Source organism: Saccopteryx bilineata, chromosome 10, assembly GCF_036850765.1.
Source record: "Saccopteryx bilineata isolate mSacBil1 chromosome 10, mSacBil1_pri_phased_curated, whole genome shotgun sequence".
NCBI lineage: Eukaryota > Metazoa > Chordata > Mammalia > Chiroptera > Emballonuridae > Saccopteryx > Saccopteryx bilineata.
Window position 1 is genome coordinate 51,972,966 of NC_089499.1, and position 16,073 is coordinate 51,989,038.

At 38.5% G+C, this 16,073-nt stretch overlaps 1 protein-coding gene across 5 annotated transcripts in view; it reads left to right on the forward strand.

Annotated features, from left to right (window-relative positions):
• RAD18 (RAD18 E3 ubiquitin protein ligase) overlaps positions 1-16,073 on the forward strand; it is a 154,353-nt gene that overhangs the window by 82,511 nt on the left and 55,769 nt on the right. For all 5 annotated transcript variants that reach the window (XM_066245067.1, XM_066245068.1, XM_066245070.1 and 2 more), the window contains 2 exons: positions 7,326-7,460; positions 15,548-15,719. In XM_066245067.1, coding sequence (XP_066101164.1) covers positions 7,326-7,460; positions 15,548-15,719 — 307 coding nt within the window. The remainder of the gene's footprint in view (positions 1-7,325; positions 7,461-15,547; positions 15,720-16,073) is intronic.

Below are 16,073 nucleotides of genomic sequence, written 5' to 3' on the forward strand. Positions count from 1 at the left end.
AAGAGGAGCAAATTCTGCCCAAAGTAAGCAGAAGGAAGGTAATATTAAAGGTAAAAGCAGGAATCAATGAAATTAAAAGATAGAAAAATGATAAATTTAAAAAAAAGTCTATGAAACTAAAAATTGGTTCTTTGTAAAAGATCAATAAAATTTAAAAATCTCTAGCAAGCCTGTTCAGGACCAAAAGAGAAAATATAAATTATGAATTATCAGGAATAAAAGAGGGGAAATTACGAAGTATCCTAATAGAATAATAAGGTAATATTATGAGTAGCTTTATGCCATTAAATTTGAGAAGATACATAAAATGGATGAATTTCTTGACACAAATTACTAAACCTGACTCAAGAAGAAATAGATAGCCCTATATCTATTAAATGAATTGAATTTGCACTCCTAGGAAGAAAACTCCAGGACCAAATGAAACACCTAAGGAAGGGAAGAATACCAATTTTTATACAAATTCTTCTAGAAAATTGAACAGGAAGGAATATTTTCTACTTTAATAGGTCAGAGTTTCCATGAAACTAAAACCCAGATGAAGACAATATAGTACAAGTTCTGTCTAATATTCTTCATGAACATAGATGTAGAACTTCTTTTTTTTTTTTTTTTAACAGAGGCAGAGATAGACAGGGACAGACAGACAGGAACGGAGAGAGATGAGAAGCATCAATCATCAGTTTCTCGTTGCGCGTTGCGACTTCTTAGTTGTTCAATGATTGCTTTCTCACATGTGCCTTGACCACGGGCCTTCAGCAGACCGAGTAACCCCTGCTGGAGCCAGCGACCTTGGGTCCAAGCTGATGAGCTCTTTGCTCAAACCAGATGAGCCTGCGCTCAAGCTGGCAACCTCGGGGTCTCGAACCTGGGTCCTTCCGCATCCCAGTCCGACGCTCTATGCACTGCGCCACCACCTGGTCACGCAGATGTAGAACTTCTTAACAAAATTTAGGTAAATGGAATCTAGCAATACATAGAAAGGATAATACATCATAGATAAGTGGGATTTAGCCTAAGAATAAAAGATCTGTTTAATGTTAGAAAAATCAATATAATTCACTCTGTTAACATACTAAAAAGCAGTATGTGATTCTCAGAATAGATGCAGAATAAGCATTTGATATGATCAAATACACACTAATAGTAAAACTCTCACTAAACTAGAATTTCTTCAATCTGATATAATCGAATACCCACTAATAATAAAGCTCTCACTAAACTAGAATTTCTTCAATCTGATGAAGTATATCTGTGGAAATCCTACAACTAACATCATATTTAATAGTGAAATAATGAATGGTTTTCTTCTGACTTGGAAAAAAGTAGAGATACTCATTTTTATCACTTTTACTCAACATTGTACCATAGATCCTAACCAGTATGATAAAGCAAAAATAAAAAAAGATATGATTTGAAAGGAAGAAATAAAACTTAGTTCACAGTCAGCATGATTATCATTAAAAAATAGTAAGAATTGTAAAATAAAATGTGATAAATTATTAAAATAAAAAAAACCTTTACTCTTCAGAAGACAGATATGAAAATGAAAAAGCAAGCAGTGGATTGTGAGAAAATGTTGTAAATTTATATTTGACAGAGTACTAGCATTTATATTATATAAAGAACTCTTACAATTCAATAATAAGATATATGCCATATTTTAAAACAGTGCAAAGATTTAAACAGATTCTTCAGCAAAGGAGATATTCGGACACTAAATAACATGAAAAGATATGGTTAGAGTTATTAAACATTAGCTTTTAGGAAAATATAAATTAAAAAGACAATGAAATAATACTACATACTAACTTTAATTTTTTTTAAAAAAGGAAAGGACAATACTGACTGCTGAAAGGATGTATAGCAAATGAAATTCTTATACCTTTCTGGTGATAATGCAAATGATACATTCACTTAGGTAAATAGGTTAGTAGTTTGTTATAAAGTCAGACATGCCCCTACTATACATTCTTTTTTTATTCTTTGTGTGTGTGTGTGTGTGACAGAGAGAGAGAAAGGGACAGATAGGGACAGACAAGAAAGGAGAGAGGTAAAAAGCATCAATTCTTTGTTGCGGCTCCTTAGTTTCTTTAGTTGTTCATTGATTGCTTTCTCATATGACCAGGGGGCTGTAGCAGAGCGAGTGACCCCTTGCTCAAGCCAGTGACCTTCGGCTTCAAGCCAGTGACCTTTGGGCTCAAACCAGCGACCATGGGGTCATATCTATGATCCCAGGCTCAAGCCAGCGACCCCACAATCAAGCCAGTGACCCCGCGTTCAACCCGGCGACCCTGCACTCAAGCTGGAGACCCTGTGCTCTAGCTGGTGAGCCTACGCTCAAGCCAGCAACCTCAGGGTTTCAAACCTGGGTCCTTTGCATCACAGTTCGACACTTTATCCACTGTGCCACTACCTGGTCAGGCCATTCTAATCCTAGCTACTTACTTAAGAGAAATGAAAGCATATGTCCACACAGATTTTTAAAATGAGATTTATTGAGATTTAATATATAAAAATAAAATTCATCAGTTGTAAACGAACAGTTTGAAGAGTATTACGGACAAATGTAACAGCAGTTTACTTACATTATCCTAAACTGAAAGCAGCCTACATTTTCATAAACACATTGTGATATATTCATATATAATGGAACAGTACTTAGTAATAAAAAAGAATTAACTCCTGACATATGAAACAATGTGGATGAATCTCAGAAACATGTTAAGAGAAAACCAAGACTAAAAAGCGTTTTATATATGATTTCATTTATATTGTATAAAGTTCTAGAAAAGGCAAAAATATAGAACAGAAAGCAGATTGGTACTGCCATTGGCTCTGGGTTGAAAAAAGATAGGGGAGGCTAATTACAAAGAGCCATGAAGGAACTGTTTTGGCTAATTTAAATCTTGTTTCATAATTGTTTTGGTAGTTACATGTCTTTACATTAAAAAAACCGCATCAAAGTGTTCACTTAAAATTGATGATTTTTCCAAAACAAAACAAAGAACTATAAGATTTGACACATAGGTGAGGTATAAAATTGAAAGTTATGGACATGGATACTGAAGTGGTTACAGGTAGGGGAGGATGCTGGGGAGGGGATGTGGGAAGGGAGTAAAGAGGGACAAATATACAGTGACGGAAAGTGATTTGACTTTGGGTGATGAGTATATAACTTAACAGTTCAAATGCTATAGAAATGTTCACCTGAAACTTATGTAGTCTTATTGATCAACATCACTGTTAAATTTAATTTTCTAGATAAAATTTAAAAAAAGGATGATTTTTTTGTGTAAATTATTTCCCAATAAGTGTGATTTATTTATTTAGTGAGGAGAGTGGCTTTCTTTTCTATTTTTGCAAATCTCTTTAATGTCTTAATAAAAGATTTTTGTATCAGCTTCTGCATTAAACTGTTGCCCTGATGACCCTGGCTGGTTGGCTCAATGGTAGAGCATTGGCTTGGTGTATGGAAATCCCAGGTTCGATTCCTGGTCAGGGCACCCAGGAGAAGTGACCATCTGCTTCTTCATTCCTCCTGCCCCCCCCCTTTTTTATTTCTCTTGCTCTCTCTCTCTCTTCCTCTTCTGCAGCCATGGCTTGAATGGTTTGAGCAAGTTGGCCCTGACACCGAGGGTGGCTCCATGGCCTCCCCTCAGGTGCTACAATAGCTTAATTGCTCGAATAACGGAGTAGTGGCCCTGGATGGGCAGAGCATCGCCCCATAGGGGGCTTGCCGGGTGAGTCTCTGTTGGAGCACGTGGGAGTTTGTCTGTCTGCTTCCCTGCCTCTCAATAAAAAAAAGAAAAAAAAACTGTAGCCCTGTGTGGTTTCAGTTAGAGTATATGAAAAATATCCAGCATATGAGATAGGTAATTGAAAAGAGGAGCATTTCAATAGATTTTTTAGATCGTTGTGGATATTCTTTGATACTACACTAAAATGTGGTATTGTTATTTTAGAAAGGTTAATTATAATGGAATTTGAACTTATATTAATGAAGATTTTGTACTTAGTTATATTAACTCCACTGTCATATATCATACTTTCAATGGACTATTTATTTATTTATTTTTAACTTTAGTGAGAGGAGGGGAGACAGAGTAGACTCCCACAGGTGCTCCGACCTGGATCCACCTGGCAAGCCCACTAGGGGGCGATCCTCTGCCCATCTGAGACCATTGCTCAGCAGTGGAGCCATTTCTTTAGCACCTGAGGCAGAGACCACAGAGCCGTCCTTAGTGCCCGAGGCCAAATTGCTCAAACCAATTGAGCCATGGCTTTAGGAGGGGGATAAAGAGAGAGAGATGAGAGAGAGAGAGAGAGAGAGAGAGAGAGAGAGAAGGGGGAGGGGTGCCCTGGCCGGTTGGCTCAGCGGTAGAGCGTCGGCCTGGTGTGCGGGGGACCTGGGTTTGATTCCCGGCCAGGGCACATAGGAGAAGTGACCATTTGCTTCTCCATCCCCCCCTCCTTCCTCTCTGTCTCTCTTCCCCTCCCGCAGCCAAGGCTCCATTGGAGCAAAGATGGCCCGGGCGCTGGGGATGGCTCTGTGGCCTCTGCCCCAGGCGCTAGAGTGGCTCTGGTCCTGGCAGAGCGACGCCCCGGAGGGGCAGAGCATCACCCCTTGGTGGGCAGAGCATCGCCCCTGGTGGGTGTGCCGGGAGGATCCCGGTCGGGCTCATGCGGGAGTCTGTCTGACTGTCTCTCCCCGTTTCCAGCTTCAGAAAAATAAAAAGAAAAAAAAAGAAAAGAAAAGGGGGAGGGGTGGCAAAGCAGATGGTTGCGTCTCCTGTGTACCCTGACTGGGAATCAGACCCCTGGGACATCCACACACCGGGCTGACACTCTACCACTGAGCAATCGTTAGGGCCTTCAATGGACTTTTTATATGTAAATTTGTAATTGGTTCATTGAGTTCCAATGAACCAATGCATATTTCATTTGTATATTATAATATTAAAAAATAGCAGTTCTTTATATCACCACCCATCTCATCAGAAAAGTATTGGCAAGATGTGAAGCTCACTATGGTGGATGCATCAGTATATTAGTGGTGTCACTGTAGAGTGGCATGAGTCTGTTCCACCCTTGGGAGAGCTTGGTTTTGGTTTTGTATACCCCTGGGTTTACTGCCAGACCCAGCAACACTGTCTGTAAAAGCAGGTCTAAAAAAGAGTAATTAAGGTGGTCATGGAGTGAAGGGCTTGATTGGCACTAGAAGGATTATTATTTTTCAACTTGGAGAGTTAGAAAGAGTGGTATGATTCAAGTATTAAAAATCTTGAAGAATATGAGTTGGTTGAATGTGGGCTTATTCATCAGCTACAACACCTGTCAGAGCCACTTAAAACTTTTAAGAGGTAAATTCTAACCAGCAGAACTGAGATTTTAAACTCTGAAGCACTCTTTGCTAAATGGCAGAACTCCTAAAATGAGATGAGTGTGAACAGCTTTATTAGTCATAATCTCTAGTCATAATATTAGCCATAATCTCTTGGCATTGTCCTTTTTTTCATTTTTTAAAATTATAGTTGACTTAACAAAATTATATTAGTTCATATATACAACCTAAAGATTCAACATTTCTATATCATATTAAATTGTTTGTGTTTTGAGCAGGGATTATTGGACTTCTTGGGCCAAAGCTAGAACACTGGCTGCCATTTACTTAAGAAACTCTTTTAATCCTGGGATTTTATTGCCTCAGAAGATAAGGTCATTAGCCCCTTTCACTGTTAATGAGATTACTTTTAGCAAGTTTCTTTAGTAATTCTTAAATCTGCAATCCCTGGGTACACACAATAGAATGACCTTACTAGGAAAATGGGCTAGATCTGGTCTAACTGAATTTCAGAGACCCCAATGTTGTGTTAGCTGTGCCTACCAGAAACTGCCATGGTGTAAGGCCATTTGTGGTTTTGAGTCTAGGGGCTGAAGAAATGCAAAGTAATTATCTTCAGATGCATAGAGTTAAATGGGACTTGAAGGAAATTACCTCGCTTGTAATCTTAGGGTCTCATCTGTTTCTAAATAGCCAACTTTCCAGTAATCTTTTATGGCCAGTTTATATATTTTTTGCTGAAATTTTAACTAGTAGCTTATTTAAAATTTATCACTTTACAACCCAAAATCGTAGTTTTACTGGGAGTTTTCATACTCATACTGTATACATAAATTTATTGAAATTAGAGGCAATCTCTCCCTAGTGTCTAAAAAACTGACGTTTATTGATCAGGAATAGCAAAATGAATGTTTAAATGGAGGTAAACCTGGCTTCTTCCATAGTCAGGGAGGGAAGTCAGTTGAACCTTTACCAGCCAGGGTTTTGCATGTCTAGACTAGAATTTTTCATTGCCTTCAATTATCTATAATTTATAGAGCTGTTCGGTAGCTCAAAGGCAGTGAATGACTGGAATCCTGGAAGGTTCTCTCTAGAAAATGCATAGTTTTCACTTGAAGCACAAAATTTTTCCTATACCCAATTATTCTTAGTATTGTGCTACAGGGAAATTATGGGTTACTGTATGAAAACAGTCTGAAAACTTTGTTTTAACCCTTTGCAGAGTGATTCTTGGGATTTATGACATCATTTTGAACCATGGATTTGGTGTTTAAGGGTGTTAGATAATTACAACCTCAGCTATTTAAACCGTGGCTCAAATCACAAATAGATGTCCTCAGGTCATGCTCAAACAATGACTGGGCACTCTTCATTGAGTAAATTAATGTGCATTACTAATGGTGACCTAAAAGGTCAGGCTTAAATTATTTTCAGAGGTGTTAAGGGGTGGATGGTGGTGGATGAGATGTCTTAGATTGTTAAAATGGTTCTGATGGGGAAGAGGCAAGAGGTGTGAATTGAGAAATGGACTTGAAATGGATATCCTTTATTTTTATAACTCAATTTTCCTAGAGGTTTCTGCTTTTATATTTAATTAATATTCATTATCTCAGTACTTTTTTGTGTCTTAGAAATTAGAATGGTGTCTTTTGGATATATTTAAGAAAGCAGGACCCATCATGCTCTGTCAGAAGCCTTTCTGGAGTATGGAATTTGGTGAGAAACCTATAGTGGCAAACTAGGAATGTCTTATTTCCGTATTTGTATCTGAGAAGGGAGAATATCAAGTGGAAAGACTTCCACTATCTCCCAGGCCCTGGTATTCTTATGCTTGCCATCATTGTAATTTATTACAAGTGATTTTTAAGGCTGCTGTTCTTGAATGAGCTTGTATACTTCTTGATACTCCCCTCTCTTGGTTGGTTACAGATGTATAACTTCTATAGTCCTTGCTTTACTGAGATGATCTTTTCCATTTCAGGTAAAAAACATCAGAATGAATTTCAGCTTCTGGTGGATCAGGCCAAAAAAGGATATAAGAAAACTGTTGAAATGTCAAAAAACACAACTAAAAAAGAAAATGAACCCTCAGGAAAGCTGCTCCTTGTGCGCATGGGTAAGAGACTTCCATTAAAAACAGAAATAATGATGAATTTCACTATTTTAATCTAAAAATAAAATTAAACCAAAATGATTTACTTTGGACGTAGTAGATATTTGGACTGGAAAAAAGTATTTTTACACATATAGCAGCAGTTGATTTAAACGGGGTTTATAACTCTGGGGCAACGAGTGGGAGGGTACCTGAGACACAGTTTCTAAAACCTGGCTTGCTTTCAGTTAATAATAAATCAGAAGTTTCTTAGTTCTAGCCTGAAGACGTTTTCTTGATGTAGGATTGATTGCTACAGAGCCTACAAAGAGAATAAATTATTTCCATTACCAATCACTGATACTTATTTTGGTCGGAATGCTTGGCTAAAAAATCTAAAGCCAATACACTTGGTATGCCAATATGTAGCAACATTTCTTAATTTTGACCAATTTAAAATTTTCAGATTAATATTATATTTCCATTGCCAGGGCTTTGGGGGCAGTAAACAAAACAATCATAATAGCGAAAAATATAAAAAAAATTTTCTTATTACTTTTTCTTTATTGTCGTGAAGTATACATAACATTTATTATTTTTATTCAGAAATTGGTGTGGCATTTTTATACATCAATAATGAACTTTTAGAAAGAGAAATGAAGAAAACAATCCCATTTACTATTGCAACAAAAGATTAAGGTACTTAGGAATAAATTTAGATAAGGAGGTAAAACACCTATTCTTAGAAAATTGTAAGACACTAAAGAAAGAAATTGGAGAAGATACAAATATACTGTGTTCATGAATAGGAAAAATTAGCATCATTAAAATATCCATACTCCCCAAAGCAAAAGACCTTGAATAACCTCAGCAATCTTGAGAAGGAAAAACAAAGTTGGAGGTATCATATTACCTGATATCAAATTGTACTGCAAGGCCATAGTAATCAAAACAGCATGGTATTGCCATAAGATCAGGCATATAGATCAATGGAACAGAACAGAGAGCCTAGAAATAAACCTATACCTTATGGTCAATATTTGACAAAGGCGGTAAGAACATAGAATGGGGTAAAGACAGTCTCTTCAATTAATGGTGTTGGGAAAATTGGACAGATAAATGCAAAAAAATGAAACTAGACCACCAACTTACATTATACACAGGAATAAACTCAAAATGGATTAAAGAATTAAATGTTAGTCATGAAGCCAAAAATTCCTAGAAGAAAAATAGGCAGTAAAATTTCAGACATTTCTTATAGCAATATTTTTTCAGATCTATCTTGTCAGGCAAGGGAAACAAAGGAAAAAATAACATGGCACTACATCAAACTAAAAAGCTTTTGCACAGCAAAAGACACCATTAACAAAATGAAAAGGGAACCCACTGAATGGGAGAACATACAGTGTGTCCGTAAAGTCATGGTACACTTTTGACCGGTCACAGGAAAGCAACAAAAGACGATAGAAATGTGAAATCTGCATCAAATAAAAGGAAAACTCTCCCAGTTTCATACCTATTCAGTGCAGTTCGATGTGGGCTCACACACAGATTTTTTAGGGCTCCTTAGGTAGCTATCCCGTATAGCCTCTACAGACTCATCACTGACTGATGGCCTACCAGAAACGGGGTTTCTCCACCAAACTGCCGGTTTCCTTCAACTGCTTATCCCACCAAGTAATGTTATTCCTATGTGGTGGCACTTCATTATAAATGCGCCGATATTCACGTTGTACTTTGGTCACGGATTTGAATTTAGCGAGCCACAGAACACACTGACCTTTCCTCTGTACCGTCCACATCTCGACTGGCATGGCCGTGGGCTGCTCCGCAGTATACACGGTGTTACGTCATCATCTGCGCATGCGCACATGCTGCCACATCATTCTACAGACACTGGGAGGGTTTTCCCTTTACTTGGTGCAGATTTCACATTTCTATCGTCTTTTGTTGCTTTCCTGTGACTGGTCAAAAGTGCACCATGACTTTACGGACACACTGTATTTGTCAATGATATATCTGATAAGGGGTTAATTTCCAAAACACCAAAAAGATAAACAGCCCAAATAAAAAATGGGCCAACGACTTGAATTAGTTCTCCAAAGAGGACATACAGATGGCCAAAAGACATATGAAAAGATGCTCAACGTTACTAATCACCGGAGAAATGCAAATTAAAACCACAATGAGATATCACCTCACATCTGTCAGAATGTCTATCATCAGTAAATCTAGAAACAAGTGTTGGTGAGGGTGTGGATGCATTGTTGGTAGGAATGGAGACTGATGCAGCCACTGTGGAAAGCAGTATGGGGTTTTCTCAAAAAATTAAAAATGTAAATGCCTTTTGGCCCAGTAATCCCACTTCTGAGAATATATCCGAAGAAACCCCACACAGTAATTTTCAAGAATATATGCACCCCTGTGTTCACTGCAGCACTATTTACCATAGCCAAGATCTGGAAGCAGCCCAAGTGCCCACAGTAGATGAGTGGATAAAATAGTTGTGGTACATTTACACCATGGAATACAACTTGGCTGTTATTAAAAAAAAGGAAATCTTAACCTTTTGCTACAGCATGGATGAACCTGGTGATTATTATGCTAAGTGAAATAAGCCATTTAGAGAAAGACAAGTACCATATGATCTCATTTATGGAACTAATGAACAAAATAAACTGATGAACAAAAACAGGTATGGATACATGGAACAGACTGACAGATGTCATAGGGGTGGAGGCTTGGGGGCTGGATGAAAGGATGTGAGGGGATTAAGCAAAAAATTATATATGACATGTATACACAGGCAACAGTGTGTTAATAGCTAGAGGGAAGGGGGTGGGAGGGCAGGTGGAGGGGGCAAAGGAGAGAAAATGGTGACAGATTTTGCTTGGGGGGTGGGCGCACAATGCAGTGTGCAGATTATGTTATTGAATTGTACACTTAAAATCTGTATGGTTTTGCCTGACACTTGGTGGTGCAGTGAATAAAGTGTCAACCTGGAACTGGCTGAGGTCACCAGTTTGAAACCCCAGGCTGCCTGGTCAAGGCACCTATGAGAGTTGATGCTTCCTGCTCCTTTCCCTTCTCTCTCTCTCTCTCTGTGTCTCCCTCCTCACTTTCTAAAATGAATAAAAATAAAGTCTTTAAAAAAAATCTGTATGGTTTTGTGAACCAATGTCACCCCAATAAATTCAATTTTAAAAAGATTTATTATTGGCCCTGGCTGGTTGGCTCAGTGGTAGAGCGTCGGCCTAGCATGCAGGAGTCCCGGGTTCGATTTCCGGCCAGGGCACACAGGAGAGGCACCCATCTGCTTCTCCACCCCTCCCCCTCTCCTTCCTCTCTGTCTCTCTCTTACCCTCCCGCAGCCAAGGCTCCATTGGAGCAAAGTTGGCCTGGGTGCTGAGGATGGCTCTATGGCTTCTGTCTCAGGAGCTAGAATGGCTCTGGTTGCAACAGAGTGACGCCCCAGATAGGCAGAGCATCGCCCCCTGGTGGGCATGCCGGGTGGATCCCAGTCGGGCACATGTGGGAGTCTGTCTGACTGCCTCCCCGTTTCCAGTTTCAGAAAAATACACACATACACACACACAAAATTTATTATTTTAACCTTTCATAAATGTACAGATCAGTGGCATTAAATACATTCACAGTGTTGTGTAACCATCACCACTGTCTACATCCAAAACTTTTTCCTCATCTCCAGTGAAAACACTGTACCCATTAAATGATAATTTTTCCCCTCCCTCTTCCCCTAGTTGCTGGCAATTCTGCTTACTGTGTCTGTTAATTTGCTAAGAGAGGTACCTCATGTAGGTAGAATCATATGCTATTCGTTCTTCTGTGTTAGCTTATTAAGCATGATGTTTTCAAGGTCCTCAAGTTGTAGCACATGCCAAAATTTTATTACTTTTTATGGCTGAGTAATATTCCATTGTATGTATGCTCTACATTTTGTTTATCTATTCATCTGTAATAGGTTATTTTCACCTTCTGGCATTTGTGAATAGTGCTGCTGTAAACATTGGTTCTTAAATACTTCTTCAAATCCCTGCTTTCCATTTTCTTGGATATATACCTAGGAGTGGACTTTCTGGTTCATATGGTAATTCTGTACCTCTTGAAAACCCCCAAACTATTTTCCACAGTGTTTGCACCATTTTACATTCCCATCAGCAGTGCTTGGGGGTTTCAAATTCTTTATATCCTCACCAACATTGTTCTTTTACATAGCCATTGTGGAAGGTATGAAGTAGTATCCCATTTTGATTTTATTTTAATTTTTCTAATGCCTAGTGATGTGGAGCATCTTTTCATATGGTTATTGGTCTTTTGTTTATCAATTTTTTTTCTTAAGTGAGAAGTGGGAGGCAGAGCTATAGATTCCAGCACATGCTCGACTGGACCCACCCAGCAAGCCCCCTACCTGGTGATGTTCTGCCCATCTGGGGCCATTGCTCTGTTGCTCGACGGCCGAGCTATTTTAGTGTCTGAGGTGAGGCCATGGTGCCATCCTCAGTGCCTGGGGCCAACTTGCTCCAACCGAGTCGTGGCTGTGGGAGGAGAAGAGAGAAACAGAAGGGAGTGAGGGAGGGGTAGAGAAGCAGATGATTGCTGCTTCTGTGTGCCCCGACCGGGAATCAAACCTGGGACATCCACACGCCAGGCCAACACTCTACCAACTGAGTTGTTATCTTCTTTGAAGAATGTTAAAGTCTTTTGTCCATTTATTTATTTTTTTTATTTTTTGACAGAGACAGAGAGAGAGAGAGAGAGAGAGAGAGTGACAGATAAGGATAGACAGGAAGGGAGGGAGATGAGAAGCATCAATTCTTTGGCATCTTAGTTGTTGATTGATTGCTTGTTCATTGATTGCTTTCTCATATGTGCTTTGACTGGGGGCTGCAGCAGGGTGAATGACCCCTTGCTCAAGCCAGTGACCTTGGGATTCAAGCCAGCGATCTTTGGGCTCAAACCAGCGACTATGGGGTCGTGTCTATGATCCCATGCTCAAGCCAGCAACCCTGTGCTCAAACTGGCAACCTTGGGGTTTCGAACCTGAGTCCTCTGCATCCCAGTTTGACACTCTCTCCACTGCACTACCGCCTGGTCAGGCTTTTTCTCTATTTAGTAATTGGGTTGTTTGGTTTTCTTTGTTCTTGAGTTTTAGGAGTTCTTCATATATTCTGACTATTAATGCCTTATTATATATGTGATGTGTAAATGTTTAAACAGTTTCTGGATAATTTTTTTGCTTTCTTGATAGTAGTTTTGATGCACGTAAGTGCTTGATTTCAATGAATCCAGTATCAGTTTTTTCTTTTGTTGCCTCTACTTTTGGTGTTACATTCGTGGAGTTGTTGCCAAGTCAGTGTCATGAAGATTTTAATTTATGTCTTTTCCTAAGAGTTTTATAACTTTAGTTCTTATATTTAGGTTATATCCATTTTGAGTTAATTTTTATATATAGTGTAAGGCAGCGGTTCTCAACCTGTGGGTCGCGACCCCTGTGTTTTGGTTGTTCGACCCCTGGCGGGGTCGCAACCCACAGGTTGAGAACCACTGGTGTAAGGTAAGGGTCCAACTTGATTCTTTCAGATGTAGATAATCCAATTTTCTGAGTACCATTTGTTAAAGAGTATTTTCCCCACTGAATGCTCTTTTATTTATTTATTTAAAAATTTCCCATTGATTTGGGTGAGGGGAAGAGAGAGCGAAAGAAGCATCGACTCATTTCACTTAGTTCCATTTAGTTGTGTACTCACTGATTGTTTCTTCTACGTGCCTTGGCTGTGGGTCGAACCTGTGGCCTTTGGAGTGCCAGGTCGATGTTTTATGCACTGAACCACCTGGTCAGGGCTCCCATTGAATGCTCTTGACATCCTTGTTGAAAATCAATTGATCATGTATGTGATAGTTTATTATTATTTATTTATTATTTTTAATATAAACAATTGTAAACCTACTTTTACCCCAGCTGTAAGTGTATATGCACACAAATATTGCTCTCTCTGGGGTTCACAGATGAGTGCTGCAAATGATGTGCATGTCTGGGAGAGGTAAGGAATGAGAGGGATATGTCACAGACTGAAAGATTGGGCTTTGTACGGCATTATACAAATATACCATATTCCCCCATGTATAAGATGCACCTGTTTTCAAAAATTTGGGGTCTAAAAACTGGGTGCGTCTTATATAGTGGTTGTGGCATTTTAAATGCCATATGGAACTGAGGATGAGGCAATATATGAAGACAGTGATTCATCATCAGACACAGATGAGGACAAGCTAATGGATGGGAGTTTTGACAGTGATGAGGAGTTGTATTCATTTTATAATGAATAAATCTTGAATTCAATAACTTTATGCAATACATTTTTTTTTCAAATTTCGGGCTCCAAAATTAAGATGTGTCTCATACATGGGAGCATTTTATACATGGGGAAATACGGTATGTGCTGTATAATTTTCACTTTAGAATAAACTTGCTTATTGAAGTGCCGATATAAGTTAAAAAGATGTGTTTTCTAGCAAATAAAACCTTCATTTATTTTGTTGCATGTCTTTGGGGATTTTTGATATTGAAACCTCATGTCTTGGGGCTCTAATTTAAAGTCCTCTTGTGATGACATCTGTGCACAGATATGAAGGATGAGTGACTTTCAGTGCTCACAGGTTGTTGTTGCATGATACTTGTCCCCAAGAATGAATTTATCTGATATAAGCTAATTAAAGAGGAGAAGAAGTAAGAGATGACTATAAACCAGGTACAAAAATAGAAGATAGTTTTCAGTTGAATAGGATTATATTCTGGTCAGCTGAACGACAGAGTTGCCTGGGTTTACAGCGTTTATTGGGTGATTGATTCCTCCTAATATAGATTCCTCTGGGATGTCACTTTACAAGGGGAGACCCTGGGTAGTTGTTCTGCTTATCTTCCGTTTTCCTTTTCCCAGATAAACATTAGAGGGTGCAGTTCTGTTTTGATAGTGATTGGGCTTATTGAAAGCCAGGCAATATCAGAAGCTTAGTTTTTAGAAATTGTACTCTTGTGATGTATGCCATTCTCCAAGGTAACAAAAACTTACATAATTATTTCTGGAAAAATCCTGACTGTATGGACTTTGAAAGCTTTTTTGGAAGAATCTGTCTTGTTCTTTTTCTGTACATTTCCCTTTTTAACAAAACCTTGACAGTTCTTTTTAGTGTCCTTTGTTAAAGGTCACTTGCTTCTGTAAACACACAGGATGAGTAATGTGTGACTGCTCTGCTTCTCTATGAAATTCATGGGAGGGCTCTCTATACTGTTAGCACTCATGGCCTGGTTAAGTATAGTACTTATTCAGTTCCTGAATCCAAAAGACAGCAACATTGCCATCCTAGCTGAGTTCTGAAACATTGTGAGGGAGAGTCCCGAGTACTGAAGAGTCCTACATGAACATTATTTTCTGCACTCACATTTGTAGATATTTAGTCATACCTGCATGCCACATTCTTGCAAACTTTGTGTCTTTATATCTGCAGTAAGAGTCCTCAGAAATCAAGACTATGACAAGGGGTGTATGGAAATGTGATGTGTACTGGATCAAACAAAAATATTAGATATGTCTAATATTTCTTTTTCATAGTGAATATCAGATTTATTGTAACAGATTTAGAAAAACGTCCAGAATGATTCACTGTCATATAAGAGTCAGTGACGAATACTATGATTATTTTATTAATTGAATCTTTAATTTTTTTGTTATGCTTTTTATGTTTATAAGTATTTTCTGATCTGTGAATATGCAGGAGTTCTTCAATAATAATGTAAATAGAAGCTGTATGAGAATTATAAGATTGTCTGCACTCCTGGTTCAAAGGAAATTTTGTTTTTAAATTAGTCTGGAAATACTTGGATGGACCGTATAATTAGATGGCACCATTGGTGTTGATTCTGATTCTCTGGCTGTAACTAAAGTTTTAGAACCAATGTTAAATAAACTTGTATTTTACTAAGTACAAATCACAGTGTTAAATGTTGCGGGAATAATAAATATACAGAGGTTGTAGGTTTTAAGGTACTCTTCAATGTTTTCTTGTTTTTCTTCTTTTCTTCATTTTAAAAGGGGAGGATAATAAAATGAAATTCTCAGAGATGCCCTCGACAGTGGAGCACTTTCCTCAGGCGGAGCTGGCCTCCCTGGGGAAGTCAGGGCCTGATACATCCGATGATTCTTCCAGTTGTACTGACATTCATGAGGAAACTCTTTCTCTTTTGGAATCAGATTCGTGCAATAGGTAAGAAACTCGTAGTAGTTGATTATATTAAATGTGTATTTCCTGTGCACACTAAGATAGACAGAAACAAATAATCAGAAAATAACGTTGAGACATGCTACAGGCCCTGTCTTCCCTTTCAGTTCCCTTTTCCTGCTCCGTAGCTTTCACAGTGACAGCAACGCCTGGTGTGGAGAGTACGGGCAGAGCCATGGGGGGCTTGCTTTTCTGCTTTGTAGCCTCTATATAGATATTTTTCTTGGAGTTGGATAAGACAGTATGATAGGTAATGAAATTTTTGTCAAGACAATGAGTGAAAGAAATAAAAATAACTGTACTAGAAAATAATGATGACTAGAAAGGCAATGCATAGGA